This window comes from Lemur catta, chromosome 3 (assembly GCF_020740605.2).
Source record: "Lemur catta isolate mLemCat1 chromosome 3, mLemCat1.pri, whole genome shotgun sequence".
NCBI lineage: Eukaryota > Metazoa > Chordata > Mammalia > Primates > Lemuridae > Lemur > Lemur catta.
In genome coordinates, this window is record NC_059130.1 from 33,704,020 (window position 1) to 33,723,200 (window position 19,181).

General features: G+C 44.7%; 1 protein-coding gene across 2 annotated transcripts; it reads right to left on the minus strand.

Moving 5' to 3' along the window:
- Nucleotides 1-1,112: 1,112 nt before the first annotated feature.
- On the minus strand, nucleotides 1,113-15,420 carry CD48 (CD48 molecule). Of its 2 annotated transcripts, none has more exons than XM_045547111.1 (4): nucleotides 15,153-15,420; nucleotides 6,420-6,725; nucleotides 3,204-3,473; nucleotides 1,113-1,500 (listed from the first exon to the last, which is right to left on the minus strand). In XM_045547111.1, the coding sequence occupies exons 1-4, from the start codon at nucleotides 15,232-15,234 to the stop codon at nucleotides 1,421-1,423; spliced, it is 738 nt and encodes a 245-aa protein (XP_045403067.1). In that variant the 5' UTR covers nucleotides 15,235-15,420; the 3' UTR covers nucleotides 1,113-1,420. The 2 variants fall into 2 exon arrangements, with proteins under 2 accessions (XP_045403067.1, XP_045403066.1); XM_045547110.1 differs by having other exon boundaries at nucleotides 15,129-15,413.
- Between the last annotated feature and the right edge of the window lie 3,761 nt (nucleotides 15,421-19,181).

Sequence of the window (19,181 nt, forward strand, 5' to 3'; positions counted from 1 at the left end):
GGGCGGTTCAGATGGGACTGTAGGCTGGGCTGAGGGGTTTGTGTCATAGAGAGCCCAGGCTGTCTTGTGGTAACAGACAAAACCCAAGCTATTTTACCATGCATGTGCAATGCAGAGCAGGTGGCTGCCTTCTAAACAATGGCTTGGGCTGGGCACCTTGCATCATGGGGCTCCACTTGCCAGAGTCCCTCACTCCTGCCATCAGTTCTACCACACTCTGTTGGTCAGATCCAGTTGCATGGCCTCAGCTAGATGCAGGTGGAGCTGGGAAAAGGGGTTGTTCTCCTCACATAGAGGAAAATATATTTAGTAATGTAATGGGTGTTAATAAGTGAAAGATAACTGGAGGTCACCTGCTCTGGTCTGCACTGGTTTTGTGCAGGTCTGGACTCCCACTTGCATCTGGCAGGGAGTCATTTAGCTATTTGTGACCTCCAGGCCATCTCGACCAGCTGTGCCAGTAGATAAAGAAACTAAAGAAAAACTGTTAGAATCAAGAAAGAAAAGGAAAGGAAAAAGAACTGTTAAAGTTTTCTATTTGCTTTGTTGGGGTGTCCAGGTGACAGGAACACAAAGCAAAATTCCCAGGCATTCTATCAGTGGTGGGCCTGGGAGCTCTTACCTGCATATAATGGAAGACTCCGGTGAAAACATTGTGTCACCTTAATGGTTTTATTGGATTCTGTGACACAACTAGGACTTGAAGAGTTGCCCATGCTTCAAGATGGTGAAAGAGGAGAGAGAACTGAGCTCCCAGTGAAAGGCTGGGGGAAGACCCTTTCTTTGTGGTCAAGCCACATACTAAGTTCTGGGGGAATAAGCCTGACCCAGCTCACAGGAGACATAAGAGTGTGAGCCTCAGTGGGGCTGGATCAAGGCAAACCACCAGAACGGAGGCTGAAGCTTGGCAGCGGAGGGCGTCTTGGGGGAGCTGGAACCCCAGCAGGCTTGGCACGGGTGTTGGAACAAAGGTCAGAGGTAGCACGAATTAGTCCCTCAGCTGTGCTGACACACAGAAGCCTACGACCCCAGGCTTTGTGCCTCCATGTTCCAGTTTGTCCAGGCTGATGGACCAGGAACTGTCCAACAGATGTGGGACAACTTCAATAATCCACTTTGAAAATCATATCAAATGTTTATTTAAACAAATAAGAAAACATTTTCATAGTATGGTCACATTTTCTGGTGGGAAGAATGGAAACATCTATGTATGTGCATTATAAAATAACTAGGGGATATAAAATTAAATAATAGTCATAGTTTTTTAAAAGTTAATTTGAAAATCTTCACTGATGCTTCAACAACACACTTTCCCCCAACCCACAGAGTCAGAGCTTCTGTCTCGGTTGAGTCCATGGTTGCTGATGAAGGTAAGATCCCCTGGCTTTGCAGTATCACTCTTGAGTCAGAAGAGCTCATCTCAGGTAAGTAGGAGGCCAAGACTGGTGGGTACCATGACCACTAGCCAACTTGCAATCCAATCCACTCCAGAGGATCGGGCTGAAAGAACAAAAAACCCCCAAACCCTTAGGTGTCTTGATTAATGTGTTGAGAAGGGGCAGGAATACTGGACATTGCCATGGGAGCTTGCAGAGAACAGGAATAAATTTTCTCCCTGAATCCAATCCCGGTGTGCCTGTGATATCCTCTTCCTTGCAAGAGCTCAATCTTCCAAGACATAAAGTATTAAGAGTGCAGAAATTCCCTATATTACTACTTTAGCTGAGTCCTGTGCTTAAAGGTTACCTTGGCCTATCCATGGCCTGGGGAAGAATCACTCCTCTGGCCTGGACATTGATGTAGTAGGGCAGAGCTTCAGGTGTGGACCAATGACCACATAATGCTATACACAGCTGACTTTAGGGAGAAGAGGACCAGTTCCCTTCCTTGTTTCTCCACTTCACTAGCCATCTGCACCAACTAGGAGGAAAGTGGGAAGGGAAGGGGAAATAGAAAGGGAAAGAAAAGAAATGGGAAGGAAGGAAAACAGAGCATCCTTTAGATGCCAGGGTGGGGCGGGGTAGGAAAAAATCAAAAGGAAAAGGGAATGAGTGATACAATAGGGAAGGGAGATTAAGGGTGCTTTCTAGGATAATTTGGGTGGCTAAAAAGTGACAAGATGGATTTAGCCCTTCCCCCAAATGGATGTATTATTGCTTTTATCCTCTCTGCAGATGAGCAGTCACCTACGTTTTATAAGGGACAGGGATTGTGCCTCTTCCTTTTTCTGGATCTCCGGACATGGTATTATTATGAAGGTGATATTGACATTGTCAAGCCAAACTGTGGTCATGTGGTCAGATACAAAACTCTCACACTGGGCCTGTGGTGGCAGAGGAGCAGGGCATATGAAGAGAGGCTAGAAGAGACATGGCCACTTAGTGGGGAAGAAGAAGGAAGAGCCTACAGCGCCACAGTGTACGTGTGGGAGCAGAGGCAAGCACCATGCGATAAGGGAAACATCATGAGGTAAGAACTGTTGTTTTGCCTTTTACTTAGGAAGCACTAGACTTGGAGACGCTAAGTAACGTGTTAGCTACAATTGTAAGTGACAATCCCAGGACTGATTCCTGGTGTGACTGACTCTAAGACCTATGGCCTATCCCACTCTAGCACCAGTACAGGCTGATCTAGAGCCAGGTGGGATGCTTCAGTGAGTGGATCCTCCCAGGACACACAGAGAACTCTGTCTTTCTAACCTCACCAAGGAGCATAGGCCTGTGGAGGAGAGTCTCCCCCTGAGGCTAAGGCCCTCACTGCTGCTCAGGGGCCTCTCTCACGTCCATCTCTTTGGTCCTTCTTTCCTTGGCTCACTTAGGCTGTGGACCGGAAACCCTCTAGGTTCTTGCCCTTTTTCTTCTTGCTCACCATGATGTCTCAGACTGTCCTACACTTACCCTGGCCTCAGAGTTTAGGATTATGTTTTTTAGAGTGGGTGAGCGGGAGGGGGAAGTATCAGAGATCCTCTCCCAAATGCCCTTTGCAGATGAGGACTCCGAGCTCCACAGAGGTGAGGTGAACCGGCTGACGGGTGGTGGCAGAGCCGGCAGCGGAGCTCTAGTCTCTCGCTCTCCCAGACACTTTGCAGATACTCCACTGACATTCTGTGGCGGGAGGCTGAGTAGGACGCCCACACCTTTCTTCATTCAAAAGAAAGTTAGTTACCCTGTGCCCACTCCAGGTCCCTAATGGATATTTCTTACCCAGGGTACAAGGTGGAGTGAAATAGACTGTGTCATTCTTGCTGCTCACAGGATTGCTGACTTTGCAGGTGTAAAACTTGGAGTACTTTTGTGGCTCAGGTACCCTCAGTTCAAGCACACTGTTCTGGCACGCCACTGAGAAAGGCCCTGAGTCCCCATACCAGGTGCAGTTTACAGACTGGTCAGGTATCACACATGACAGTTTCAGATGACAGATGTTGTTCGTTTCCTCTGTCTTCTCAATTTTTATGGCAGGCGTGGGTACAGGGTCTGAAAATGAGGAGGATGTTAAGATGAGGCCATGAGGCATTTGTGCTGTGAGAGTTTAGCCAACAAAGAACGAAGGGAACCAGGGCGGGGTCTCTGAGTGCCACAGGAGGCGGAGTCATGGAGAAGAGGACCCTGCAGAGGGAGCCAGTGAGCAGCTTTGATTCCCGGAGGCTTCAGGCTGCAAGAGCGGCTCCTCTGAGGTGGATCCAGGAGGGGGAGCCAGGGTCCATTACATGCACCGGGAGCAAAATGGGGTTATGGCCATCTGTAAGCCCGAAAAAACAGCCCAGTGTTAGCAGAGGGATTGGCTGGGGACAGACTTAGTATTCCAGCTGTCTGAGATGCTCCGGCCCCTTCTCTAGCAATGGTCCACAGCTGGCCCCTTGGCCAGAATTCTCAGGCTCAGGCTCAGATTCAGCAAGAGTCCGGAGGTAAGAGGTAGTGGCTTGTGCATGGCAAAGCCCCTTGCACACCCAGGGGAGGCGCTATCCTCCTGAACACTGGCAGAGCTATAGAGAAAAACCTCATGTAACCCCAGCACATGTCAGAGGTGATGAATGGCATTGGCCTCTTAACTTTGGTATTTGTGTCTAGCACAGTGCCTGCCACACTGCAGGTATTCTATAAGTATCTGATGACAGGATGAACGAATGAAGTAGTTATGAGATAGAAAGGACAAAACACCAGCTTTGGAGTGAGACCAGCTTGGGTTCTGGACTTGGTTCTGATGGAATGACATTAGGCATGGAACTTAACCCCCCTGTATTCATCTGTAAAATGACTCTACCTCACAATACATTGTCGGAAAGAGAAATGACACCTGCCATGGAGGAGCGCTTTCTGCAGAACATAAGTATCACATCCGTGCTAGAGGTCACATTACTGTCATTACTGTTGTCCTGCTGCCACATGGCACACAAGGTAATCCCAGCATCTGGTCCTTTCTTGGCTAGAGCTGGTTTACCTGAAATCCTCTGGAATCTTTTCATTCTGGTCAAGGGTAAAACACCTGCAGAATCAGCGCAGCTCAGACCCCCCAGGATTAAAATGTGGCACAGAATTTAGCAGATCAGAGGTTGCCTCTGGGTTGTATGTGCGGAGAGGCTATAGAAACTCTGCTAATCTGGCCTCCAGAATTCTAGTTGTGTCTCCTGCATGAAGCCCGCTCAGATTGCTGCACTTCCCCTGTATGCTTTAACTGGGCAATTTTTACACTTTTCATCATTTCCTGTGTTCTAGCCTCATGTCTTATGCTCCTTCTGCATTTCCTACAGTGATCAGCACAGCACCGGGCACATCATAGATGGCATTTATTGAGCCAGCTTGCATGGTCGGGCTCTTTGAGCTGTCAGAAATGCTTGGGCTGGACTGAAGGACCATTTCTCTGTTCATCATATCCTGAGAATCTTACCCTCAGGCAGGATGTGCTAAAGCTAAACTACCTTGTGGATTTTTAGGTATTTGGAAATTTTGCAAACTGTTTGTAAAACCGTTAGTATATTGGAGTTGACTGTGGTGGGAGTATTTAAACGACAGAAATTACAAAGTTGGTAAGTGAGATAAATTAGGGATATTTTTTCTTTTTTCTTCTTTTTTTTCCTCCCACTCGATCTTAGAGAGCTGGTTAACTAGAACACCACTGTAAAAGACTTTGAATCTTTCCTGTTCCCAGGACCTCCTGAATTTTCAGGCCATGTAACATGGACAAAGTGAGTAAGGAGACTCTGGCCTCTGAGACCAGGGACTATCTGGCTCATGGGGCCTGAATATATGTAACACTCTTCATTTACACTGTTTTAGCATTTTAGAAATGTTTTCATTTTCATTTTCTGCTTTGGTCCTCATAATATCCTAAAAGGTAGATATATAGTTATCCTCATAATATGATGAGGAACCCAAGACTCTGAAGTGAACCTCTCCTGGATATCTGCCTGGCCCTTCTTCATCAATAATTGCCTATCCCGACCCCTGCAGGCCTCCCCAGGAACCATTTTTCTGCCTTATAATCTGACCTTTTTAGCCATAAATGTTTAGATCAGGTACACATACCTGAACAAAGCTGGGCCAATCAGTTTGTCTCTCTTTAAATTTCCCTGAGAATTGAAACTCAGAGGAATAAAAGTCTAAGCTTTGAGAGGTAAATTATGTAAATGGCATGGATCCATAGGCATAATCCATAGATTCCTGAGGCTGAGGACACTGGACTGGTCCTGGTTTTCAGTCTTCCTCCCCTTCCGCCTTTCTGGACTCTTTTAAACTCCTTGACTTTCTTTAAATAGCCCTAGTTTTTTTAGTAAAGGCACATTGAATTACTTTCTGTTACTTGCTGTCAAAAGAATCTTACCTGATATGGCACAGAGATGTTAAGATCTTTCTCCAAGGTCACACAGCTAGTGAGTGACTGACCAGAGTTTTGAACCCAGGTCTGTCTGACTCCAAGTATAATGTTCTAGTCCTTATTCCATATATACTAGCTAGGCTGGAGCTATGAGTGAAAGTTTTTATCCCACCCATTCTCAAAGATAAAAAACCCTCCCAATAACTCCTGCCCCATCCTTTGTATCTTCTCTTTTTCCTTATGTCTGATAAAGTCTAAGTTCAGAGATATAATTCAGATGATCTCAGAACTCGGTTAGGTTGATCACAGGACAGAATGAAGGAAAATAGAAAGGAAATCATCTCTATTTCCTTCTCTTCAAATCTTAGACTCACTAACTTCAGAAGAAATTTTAAATGTCCTAGGATTATCAATTACCAATTTTGTCTTAGGTCTGCCGCCTAGGCTCACTCCCAAGTAGAACTAGCTCCAGGAAAAATGAATTAAGCCTGTCCTGAAGTTTTTCTCTCCTCCTCCCAGAGAACGACCCCTTGCCTCCCAGGAAGCCTCCCAGGGGTCCACCTAAGGCCCCTGGAGTGGAGACTTGCCCTTTGGCTCCCCTAACTCACCAAGCACCTCCAGTAGGATCTTCCACTCTTGCTCCTTCCCAGTGGCATTTGACACCCTCATGAGGTAGGTGCTGCTGTCCTCTTTCTGGACGTTATAAATGTTCAGGGCACCACTTTGAGGATCAAGCATGACCCTGCCTTTAAATTTAGAATCAAAGTACTTAGATTTGCCGGAATCCCATTCTACAATCTTCTGGTGGATGGTGTAAAACCAGGTTAGTTGTTTGTAGTTATCAGGCAGGCTCTTGAAGATCTGCAGACTCACATTGCTGCCGGACACCACGATCACCTCACATGTCAAATGATCTGCCAGTGAGAGTCAGAGTGAAACCCATCTTAGAGAAGCAGGGCTACTGGAAGGCCCCTGGTCTAGCCTGGGCTGGTGGAACAGGCAGGAAAGAAGGGATTTCTGATTGGGAGCAGTGAGTACGGTCTTCATCAGAGGCCCTGGTCTCCTAGTCAGGAATTCAAGACAAGTTGAGGCTTGAGAAGTAAGCATGGGGCAGGAGAGTGTTGTTTATAATCCATCTAGTGCCACCCCCAGACAATAAGAAAAGGACACTGAGGCTAGCCCCGGCTCTCTCCATTACTCTCATACCAATGGATTTTCATATAAAGTGATAACAGGTCATGTTCCCTCTGATCTTGTGTTTCCTATCTGTTCAATTTAGTTCAATAAGCACTGTGTTAGTCCTTAGAGACATAGACATAGACAGGACATGATTGTCTTCTAAAGGATTTAGTACACCAATGTGGGAGAACAGATGCACAAACAAATAATCTTAATATAATCTCTTGGTTACTATAATAAAGATAAGCACAAGGTACTATGGGAAGAAAGTACAGTGTGTTGTGGGAATGTACCCATATCCAGAGTGTAGGGGTAGGAAATACCAAGAAAATCTCTTTAGGGTACATGACCACTAACATGAGGCAAAGGATGATTAAAAGCTAGTATGTGTTGAGAACCATCTGTCAGGCACTATTTGAGGCACTTGGGATACATCAATGAACTGAGCAGCAAAGATCCCTGCCTTAATAGAGCTAACATTAGTGTGGGGTAACAAGACAGCAGGCAATAAATACAGTAACTAAACATATTATACACTAAGTAAGGAGGTGATAATTGCTATGACAAGGGAGAAAACCTAGAATAGGGTTAAGGGAATCATGAGTACTGATGGAGGGAGAGGATAGACTTCATTTATAAGACAGTAAGTAGGTCACACCTGAGCAAAGACTTGAAGGGGGAGAGAGAGATCCAAGACATCTGGGGCAAGAGCGACCCAGGCAGGGGGAAGAGCTACAGCAACGGCCCTGTGGCGAGGGCGTGCCTGCCATATATAACCAACAGCAAGGAGGCCAGCGTGGATAGTGTGGATGGAGCAAGGGGCATAGATGTTGAAAGACATAGTCAGAGAGGGAGTGGGGTTGGGGAGAGTGAATAAAAATATTTTAGCTTCCTTGATAATGTTTTATCCTGTAAAAAATTCCTCCCTATAAAAATGGCTCATGTCCTGTGTAATACATTTATTTTACAATGTATTTAGAAGCAAGTTATTAGAAGACAGTAGAAACCATTTGTCTAAACTGTTATTTGACAAAGTTTGGATCAGAGGTAGATGTCCTGTGAAAGTGACAAAACGGAAGCTTCAAGGCCCCTTGTATGGCCCTGGAGGGGCCCTAACAGCGCATTCCTATACTGATATGTTTTGCAACACATTATATATCTTTAAATACACATACCTAGCCCATTGCCTCTGTTCACTCCAACATCCCCTTCACATTTGCACTTGTGTTGGATGGTGTCTCAGTTGTGGGCATTTTGGGATCTGGCTTAGCGGAACTTGAACTGGGGAATATTTAGTTGGGCTTAGTGAGAGAGATGTACACATATTTCATAGACTGCTGTGTGTGAAGTTCTTGCCTGCCATGTTAGTGAAGAATGGCATGCGGAGACGTTCCTGTCACCCTCCATGCTGATTCGCCTGCCTGTCTCAGCATGTTGCAATAGGGCTGTAGGTGGGATGTAGAGGAGAAACCAGGTTTGAAGTGAACAAGAGCCAGAGCTATTTGGTGGCAAAGTATTATAGAAGCTTGAAGGCATTTAATTAATTAAAAATATTATGCTATTTTTCTGGCTTTCATGACTTATGTAGTATTTGTCAGCTTGTTAAAACTTGTAGTCATTCACTGGGATTTCCTTTTTCATTCTAACTGAATTCATTTTTGTTCCTACTTTTTCTCCTTTTTTCCATGAAGATACTCCAAATTGTATAAGTCTCAGTTTCTAAGAAACCTGGTTTGGTTAAGACAAGGAGAAAGAAAAGATGACAAGGAGAAAGAACAACATGAACGGAGGTCTGGAGGGAGGAGAACTAAGAATAGTACACATACGCTGAGAAGGAGCAGTAGAGAAGTGTCAACCACTGAAAGATAAAAATGTCTGTGTCCCCAGGGTTATCAAGTTCCTATTCCTTCATCTTTCCAACCATCCATCGATCTATTCAACACATGCTTATTGAACACTCACTCACCCTGTCCTGGTACATACACAGACACAGCCAGGCGTTCATTTCCACATGCGCTTCTGATCGGTCTAGTCTACACTCTATAATCCCCCTGACAGAATCAGTTCAGTCCAAGAAACGGTTATTGCACAACCATGATGTGCCTGGGTCCATGCTAGGCTCTGATATCAGCATCTCTGCCCTCTCAGAGCATACAGCCAAGGAGGATGTTCTCTCCAGAATTTTAAAGACACTGGCCATATATTCCAGACTTGTTCTCCTTCTGTTACTTGTTCCCATGTGAATTTAAAAAGTAGCAATAACAGGCAGCCTAAGTCAGTGTTTTTTAATCTTGGCACTATTGACATTTTGGACTCCTAACCTCGAGCAATCCACCCACCTCGGCTTCCCAGAGGGCTAGGATTACAGGTGTGAGCCACCACGCCCGGCCTTACATTTTGGACCAGATAATTCTTTTTTGTGGGGGGCTGTTCTATGCATTGTAAAATGTTTAGCAGCATCCCTGGCCTCTGATCACTAGATGCCAGTATCACCTGTGCAGTTGTGACAACCAAAAATTTATTTGATATTGCCAAATGTCCCCTGAGGGACAAAATTGCCTAATTCTCACCACAGTTGGGAGCTACTGGCCTAAATCATCCTTGGCAGACTTTCTAATAGTCTGAGACATATGCTCAAGGAAGACAGCACAACCCACTGTCTGATGATACAGGCAGGTATTAAACATCAGACAGATCATTTCAATATAGTTTGAGTGCTAATTATAGGTACACATAGGGTGTTGTATCTTCCCTCCTTCCTTAACCACCTATGTGTAAAGATTTTTACAAGATGGTTGGCTGTGACTTCTTCCTGAGAAATAAAGTGGTTAACTGTTGATAAAAATCTTGATCTGCCTTCCTGACATTTCCATCTTTTAGAAGGTAGGTGAAGTAACCTTAAAGATAACTATTATTTTGATTTAATTCTAACAGGAAGAAGTAGTTGATGTGTCTGGATGCTTAGGATAAAGTAGCAGTGTTTACCTGTAGCTTATAATAGAAAAAGAAGCAGATTCTTCCTGTGCCCACCCATGTTTCTTGTCTGTAGAAAAGCAGAAATATAAGGGGAAAAACTTCAAATCAAAGGAAGTCATACTACTATACCAAAGGAGAAGTTCTGATTACTCTAAAAACAAGACACATGGTTTCTAGAAAAACTTTTAAAGAAGAAAAGTAGGTGAGTTTTAAAGATATGGAGGTAGAGTTACCTGGAGTTCTCTGATGAGATCTCATTATTTAAAGAGCCTATACAAACCCTCTTAGGAAGTGATTTATCAGTAGATATCAAGACCCCAGACTTGTGTCTTGGTGACAAGATGAGCAGGGTACCATCTCCTGAGATGGGAAGTATAATGAGTTCAGCAGGCAACCATGCAACGGAGTCTAAAGGTGAGGATTAAGAGACAACAAAAATAGACTCTTCTTTGAAGAATTTCCATGTGAATGGGAAGTAGAATGACAGGGAATATGTAGAGGGGCATGAAAGTTTAAGAGAGATTTTTGGTTTTGTTCTTAGATTAATTTAAGGAAAGAAAAGACTGAAGCTACGATAGGCCAAGGGAAGGAGCCAGTGGAGGGGAAGATATGGAGAGAGGGGAGTTGACTGATGGGCCTGGCTTGGTGGAACCCAGAGCAGAGCTGAAAGCACAGGTCTTGGCTGGGAGGAGGGATATGGCATCCTCTGACACAAAGACAGCGGGTAATGTGGAGGAGTTTCTAATTTGGAGATAGTAGACAGGAAGCTGAAGGGCTTCCTGCTTAATCCTCTCTGATTCACACTTCTTCAGCAAAGTAGGAGGCAAATTCTTTCCAGAAAGGGCAGAGGACTAACGTAAGGGTCCTCGAGGATGAGGGTGAAGGTATGAAATAGCCACTGTGGGAAATGGGAGGAAGATTTTATCAGGACCAGCAGGGCTATTCTGAGACCCCAGCTTGGCTGAAACAATGACTTCTAACTTCCTCCCTCCCTCCTTTCCTCCCTCTATCCATCCACCCATGCACCCACACATACACACATATGTGCATCGATGTATTCACTCATCTAGTAACTGCATGGCAAGCACTGACTCTGCGCCAGGCTCTGGGCGCACACAATAGACAGATATAACTGCTTCCTTTAAGGACTTTTTATTGCAGTGACGAGACAATTAATTCGACGATTCCACCACTGATGGTGTTGGGATAAGGAAAATATGGAGTGCTGGGGGTTGCATAAAAGAGAGCACATCACTTGAATTGGGGGTTAGGAATGGCTTCCATAGGAAGTGTGAGGAGGAACTAGGATAAGCAGGCTTAAGCCAGGCCAAGACGAGGACTGGGTATAATGACGGCTCGAACAAGAGGAGAAAAGAAAAAATTGCATCGAGTGCCCAGAGATGACTAGAGCAAGATTCGTTTACAGAAGTGAAAGTAGTTCATTCGGTTTAGAATATAGACTAGGGCAGGAAGTGAGCAGACCATGAACTATGAGCTGTGTGCTCAGAATTTCTGCTTTTTTGTTTTCCATGGTGGCCGTTGGCATTTTAAGCAGAACAGTGAAATAAGCAGAGAACCGCTTTAGAAAATTTATACCAACAGCAAAGTGAAGAACGGGCTAGATAGAGAGAATGGAGTAGAAAGAGCAATTAGGATAGGCGCCCGTTGTGATCATTGGTGATAGCGAAAGTGGTGGCTTGATCTAGGACAGGTGGCAGTGAGCATGGATGGAATTGGACATATTGGAGAGATATTTTTAAAAGTAGAATTGAAAAGACATTCATTGGGCATGAGAAGCAAGGGAAAGAAAAGAACTGAGGATAACTCCTAGCTGGCTTGAGCAACTGGACAAATGGAGACGTGGTTTATAGAGACAGAGAACAGTGGGGAAGCAGTAGGTTTGAGGGGAAGGAGGATTATAGCAGTTTTTTAAAATCCTGCACATTTTTTGACACTGCTCCCATTAAGAGATGGAGTTTGTGTTCCTTCCCCTTCAACTAGAGTAGGCCTTGATGACTGCATCAGTGAATAGAATGTGGCAGAAATGAGACTTGCAAAGCTAGGTTAGAAAAGCCCACGCAGCATTTGCCTGCTTCTCTTGGGACATTCACTCTGCGAGGCTTCTGTGGGATGGTGCCAGCCATGCGGCTGTTTGAGTCATACTCAGCCTAGGCATAGCCATGTGAGTGGAGGAGCCTTTGAGATGACCCTAGGTCCCACCAAGATCTGATTGCAAGCACATGAAAGGCCCCGAGTAAGATGTGGTGAGCACAGTGCACCCCTAGATTTGTGGGCACACTAAGTGATTATTTTAAGCCATAGTGTTGAGATGGCTTAAACAGCAAAAATAGCTGGGACAGAGGTGATGAATTAAGTTTTGAACATGTGTCTGGAGAGTCTAGAGGAGATGTTTCAAAGCATAAATTCATGTCTGGGGCTCAGGCAAGTGGTTTGGGCTCTGGAGTTTACTTATGCTCTCTCAGGCTTTTATCTGTCTCAGATTGCATGTGTATCACAAGTGCAAAGCAATTTCATGTTCTTTATTCCATTTGATCTTAATAGCAACCCTTTGAAGAAATGGGGAGCAGATTATTATACCCATTACAGAGTTGAGGAAGCTGAGGCTCAGGAAGCTTTTATGATTACAGAAAATGCCACGGCATGGAACCCAGATAGAACATAGGTTTTCTCATTCCTAATACAATGCTGTTTCCACTGCACCTTGCTAAGTGCTGTGGGCAGAGGGGAAAATGCCTAGTAGTGGACGGTGCCCTGAATCATTGCCTTGAATCAGAGAGCTGAGAAACTCAAGTTCGGAGAGATAAAGAAGGAGATCTAAGAGTGCTTCTCAAACCTTTCCATAAAAACATCTCTTCCCATGGAGGAGAGAAGTACTTTGTACTCCCAGGAAGATATGATTTATATTCCATAAAGAAGTTCTTTGAAGTCATTCATTCATTGATTCATTCAACAATTACTTATTTAGCACATACTACGTTCCAGACACTGTGCTAAGTTCAACAGCGTAACACCATGTGGTTCCTGTCCTCATAAAGCTCAAGAAAACAGACAATCAAACAAGCAATTCACAAACCATGATCTGGTGCCTCAGGTTTCCAGGAGGGAAGCTTCCATCACATGAAAATGGACACCAAAAGGAGAGGCAGAGTGAGAGGAGAGTATAGGGAACTCTAGGTAGAAGGAAAGAAATGTACATAGGCCCAGATGTAAGAGGGAAGACACCTTTTTTAGGGCAAACAGCAAAATTAAGCTTAGCCAGATGAAGTGGATAAGAGGAGCAAAGCCATAGACTGGAGATAAAATGACCATCTATAGGCATTAGCTGTGCACAAAAAATTTAGACACATTGACCTTCATCAAGATTCCTGGGGCACAGTCTCATAAAAGCATAATCATATGCTTTGGAAGTTAGACCTGTGTATCCTTGGAAGAATTTCTTAATCTCTCTGAAAGATAGTATTCTCTTATGAAAAATGTAGATGATGACAGCCACCTCATTAAATTCTAATGAAAGCTAAATGAGATAGTATATAAAATATAATACCTAGCACAATGCTTGACACACAGTAAATGCTTAATTTTTATTTTATTAACTTAAGTTATAGAAATGGATGGTGCTAACCTATCAAAACCAATGTTATCCATTGAAAGGATAACATAATCTGCATGTTTCAACCAAAGGAGAATAAATGACCAGGATGAAACCTAGAAAAGGAAAGTCAGAGAATGAGCATCTATCAGGGTGTTTTTGACATACTAGCAACAGTCTCGAAATATTCCAGTTCTCTGGAAGAATAGGCACCACATGCACTTGCCATCAAACTAGCACTGACTGATCAACACTAAGGTGCTCACACTGTAGTAATATTCCTTGGGGTAGGGGTTGGGGGTGGGTAAACTCACAACTAATGGATGTGGTGAGCATTGTAGGGGGGGAAAGGGCATGTCTCAAATCATGGTTGGGATATGGCAAAGTCATAACATGTAACCAAAATGTTTGTACCCCCATAATTTCCTGAAAAAAACAAACAAAAAAGAAACATTCCAGTTCTCATTGGCATCTCTATTTTTCCCAGCAGTTGGGTTACTACTTCACGTCAGCCTCCACTCCCAAGGCCATGCCAGGACCCTATGAGTTGAGTCAGCCCCACAGAGCCCGTACAGCTACGAGTGTCTCTAGACTTGCACAGCCGTGAACCAGACCCAAACGATGGCCACCCTGAGAGGCAGGGTGCATGAGTGATTAACCAGGTTTCCTCAGTACATTACTATCTCATCTATCTAAAAGTTACATACTATCATAAATTTATGATTCTGTATGACTTCCCCGTGTGTATTCATTTTTGCTCATAGTGGTGAACATTAAAGCCCTTTAAGTAAAAAAGACTTGAGTATTTATTTCGGGGAAGAGCAAGAAAGGCAACAGCTTAACTTCTGCTTCTCAGCTAGCCTGGAAAGACAGGTAGTAGATGAAGAAAGAGGGCGAGGCAGCTGTAACAGGAAAAGAACAGTGGTTCAGCCCTTGTGCACACAAGGGGGACCAGAACTGGCTGTGGCGGAGGAATGGATCTTACTTCACTTTGAACAATGAGATGTTTTGGTGTTCCTGTGATATTGAGGCACCTCAGGCCTCTCTTCTCAGAAGTCCTCATTCAGAGACCCTCAATAGAGCAATCTTCTCCAAGTTTTCCTTCCTACACTTTTGATCTATCTTTGGGACAATGACAATATCATTTACCTTGGCTCAGGACACAACTCCTTGCATACACAGAAGTCTTGAAGAACACCTAAGGGAACATAGTATGTCCGAGCATAAAAGATGGCAGCTAGTGGTGGAGAGCTTCCTCTTATTCAAAATGCAAAAACAAGCACTTTCCCACACCTTCACAGACCGCCAGGCATGGAATGAAACAGGACGGGCCTACTTCTCCATCTCCCCAGTGTCCTGTTTTTGTAGTATCCCTTTGGGAAAAGAGATGGAGCCTGATTCTTCAGGGCTAAGGAGGACTCCCCAATCTTGCCACAGCCCTGTTCACTGGGGTGTAAGCCCTTGCTGCCTGGAGACCAGACCACTACTTCCAGGGTTGAGCCACATCCCAGCCCCCTGTTCCCATCCAACCACGCCTTTGGTGCACAATTACCTGCAGACAGTTGGTGGAAAGTACCTTGAGTGTTGGTCGCCAGGAGTAACAGAGGCAGCAGCAGCAGTTCCACAGCCAGACACCACTCCCATCCTCTGGAGCTCATGCTACTTTCCACAGCTTCCCAGGAACGCTGAAGTCAGCTGAGAGCCAGGCTAGAGAGGGACTCAGGCTAAAAAGGGAACTGACCATGCAGGGTTAGAAGAAAACACCCGCTGACGTTTTCTCTCTACCCACGGGCCCAGAGACCGAAACAGGAAGCCCCATTGATTTTTTTTTTTAAGACAGAGTCTCACTCCTTTGCCCAGACTAGAGTGCCGTGGCGTCAGCCTAGCTCACAGCAGCCTCAAACTCCTGGGCTGAAGCGATCCTCCTGCCTCAGCCTCCTGAGTAGCTGGGACTATAGCCATGCTCCACCATGCCCGGCTAATTTTTTCTATATATTTTTAGTTGTCCAGCTGATTTCTTTCTATTTTTAGTAGAGACAGGGTCTCACTCTTGCTCAGGCTTGTCTCAAACTCCTGACCTAGAGCGATTCTCCCGCCTTGGCCTCCCAGAGTTCTAGGATTACAGGCATGAGCCACCGTGCCTGGCCTGATTTTTTTTTTTTATATGAGAGCACCACAGAAACTGAAAACAATTTCCTCTGAATATGCATGAGTGCTTTTTTGTGGGGAGAAGATTCAAAAGTTCTACCAGATTCTCAGAGGAGTCAGTGCTCAGAAAAGATGAAGGGCCCATGTTGGAGAATCACCCTGATTAGTTCAGGAATTAGCACACAGCAGGTGCCCACCCAAGCCTGGCTAGGCCTCATTCAGAGCAGTCTGGGAAACCAGACCCACCCAGCCTTAGTGCTGCATCTCCACCCACTGCCCCACCCTCTGTCTCTTCTTCCTTTACGATAAATTCACCGTGTGTGGCTTTGCATCAGCCTTTCCATGGCACATTAGTAGAAAAGTAAGATTACTTGGTCCACGAGAAGAGATTCCCCACCCTTGCGGTCTAAGAAATGTCAAGCCTGTTCCTCTTGAATCTAAATGAATTATTTGCCTACCCAGGACCCATAAGGCAAGGCACAGTCCCACATACAGCATATTGGTGACCATTTCAGAATTGGGGATATTTCCGATTCTCAACATGGGAGTGACCAGTTATAAAATGTCTGCTCTCCTCATTCTGTGAACTCCTGTGATAGAAGTAGTCAACCTTGAACCTGGGGGACATTATGTTAAGTGAAATAAGTCAGGCATAGAAAGATAAATATCACATATTCTCATTTGTATGTGGGAACAAAAAAAAACAAGCCTGAATCCACAGAAGTAGAGAGTAGAACTGTGGTTATTAGAGGCTGGGAAGCAGAGGGGGGAAGGGAGGATGGGGAGAGGTTGGTTAATGAAGACAAAATTACAGCTAGATAGAAGGAATAAGTTCTCTATACCACTGCAGGGTGACTGTAGTTAACGATGACTTATTGTGCATGTTCAAAAAGCTGGAAGAGAGGATTTGGGTGTTCCCAACACAAAGAAATGATAAATGTTTGAGGTCATGGGTATGCTAATTACCCTGATTTTATAATTACACATTATATACAGGTATCAAAATATCACTCGCTACTCCATAAAGATGTACAATTATTATGTGATCACTAAAAATAAAAGAAAAAAATATAAACATGAAAAGAAAAAGAAGCTTAAAAAGCAAAATTTAAAACAGCACCGGAATCAAATTCCTCTTGGTCAAATTGGTGACACTTTAGAACTATATATTTTTTCTAATAAATAGATTTAATCTTAGGATACAACCCTGCTTCTTCAGCAAGAAAAGGATAAAAATTTTGTGTTTAATTTAAAAAGAAGAGAGACACCGTAAATTAATGTTAGCAACCTGTAACAAGCAATACTTGGATGGCAATTAAAAGATAAATTACCCGTTTTGGAGTAAAAATAAAGTATTAAGTACATTAACTTCAGAAACAATAATAAATAAGTAAAAACTTGAAAAGTAGTCATCCTCCTCAAAGGACCAGCTGAGGCCAGGCGCAGTGGCTCATGCCTGTAATCCTAGCACTCTGGGAGGCTGGGGGGGGAGGATCGTTCAAGGTCAGGAGTTCGAGACCAGCCTGAGCAAGAGCGAGACCCTGTCTCTACTAAAAATAGAAAGAAATCAGCTGGACAACTAAAAATATATACAAAAAATTAGCCGGGCATTGTGGTGCATGCCTGTAGTCCCAGCTAATTGGGAGGCTGAGGCAAAAGGATCACTTGAGCCCAGGGGTTTGAGGTTGCTGTGAGCTAGGCTGATGCCACAGCACTCTAGCCCGGGTAACAAAGTGAGACCCTGTTAAAAAAAAAAAAAAGAAAAGAAAAGAAAAGAAAAAGATCACCTGAGTGAGAGCAATACCTGAACTTGAGTGTGGCACTCCACACACCTGCGATCCCCGCACAGTCCTGTGAGGCGGGCAGGGCAGGCATTCTCAACGACCTGAAACTCAGGGTCAGACCAACCCCGGTCCTCAGCTCTTCCTCCCGCCTGGGGGATATAGCAAATCTTCAGACTAGATGAGAAGATGGGACTGGAGTGGATGACCAAGGTTGGGGTGGAGATGACTAGGGGAGACTGAAGCAAACCACATAATGGGAACTAAGAAGGAGGCAGAGTCCCAGAAGGGGAGGAGGGGAAAGGGGAAGAAGTAAACTGTGGGTGGGCTTTGCTCAGGCCTCAAAATGTCTGAGAAGCCCTGTCCCAGCCAGGCTTCACAGGCTGTCCTTAGGAAGTGGGAGGAGGGAGCAAGGGCGGAACTGAGCTCTCCAGTGCAGACAGGAGAGTAGAGATTGGGTCCCAAAAGGTCTGGAGCTGTGGAGAGGCAGCCACATGGTGGTAAGTCTCATTGCGAAGTGGGGGGAGCAGAAGGGCTGAGAGTAGGTCTGTGTCTAGCTGTTACAATGCCTGCAGCCTCCCTGGCTCCCTCTCCTGCCCACTTAGCCCAAGGGGCTGCCCTCAATCCTCCCCTCTGGCTTTGTGCCCAGCACCAGCCTCCCCAAGGTGCCCCATGCCCTAGAGCTTATCCTCCAACTCCCTAAAGCCCTCTCCTCAAGCTTGGCTATTCCAGGAATCTGGGCTAAGAATAGAAGGAGATAGCAGGTGATGATTTGACTTTGTTGCCGCCTTCCCTCTAAAATGTGTGTGGTTTGAAAGAGGGCCCCCTGGTGGAGGGCAGTGAGATGAGGTGTGAATGAGGATACTAAAGTGGGTTATCGTCATTCTGCTCATTGATTCCATCGTCCCATACAGTGCCCACTATGTGCTAGGTGAATGTATTCTGCACGTCCATCTGGATGCCAAGAACAATGAGACTGGCCCCTGTCCTCCAGAACTTGGTTCTGACCAGGCTCGAGCTACTTCTTTCTTGTCTCCATGCTTTGTGCTTCCTGTTTCCTCTGCTTGAATTACCTCTCCTGCTCCTCTACTTGGCTAGTTGGACATCCTTCAAAAGTAGCTCAAGGTTTATCCCCTGCAGCAATCCTTCTAGAACCATCTCCCCCTGCTCCTAGGCTCCTTGTTTCTGGCTCCACTGGAGTCTTGTTCTTATCACTTAGTAGAAGTTGCAGCTCTGTGGGGAAGAGTAAAAGCTGGAAGACAGGGGAAAGATATTGTTAGGAGGTTTCTAATTTGAAAGAATACATGTATATTATGGAATGGTTACCTAAAAAAGGAAAAAAGAAAGTTGAAAGTAAAAATCATCCATAATCTCTTTGCCCAGAAAAAAAGCACTGTTCACTTTCTGGTGAAAGTATTCCCTTCTAGTATCTTCCTCTATGCCTATGCACATACAATTAGATAACTTGGATCTCACGGCATAGAAACTGTATATATGACTCTTTTCACATGAGTATTGTCTCATGATACTAAGCTTTCTTCAACAATAAGATTTTGAATGGAAGCCTAATGTACATTTGGGTTGTTTCTACCTTGTATATGCATGGTGACTTCTCAGAGGCTAAAGGGTATGAGGGAGCTCAGGAAATGTCACCCCAAAATATGACTTTTTGGTGT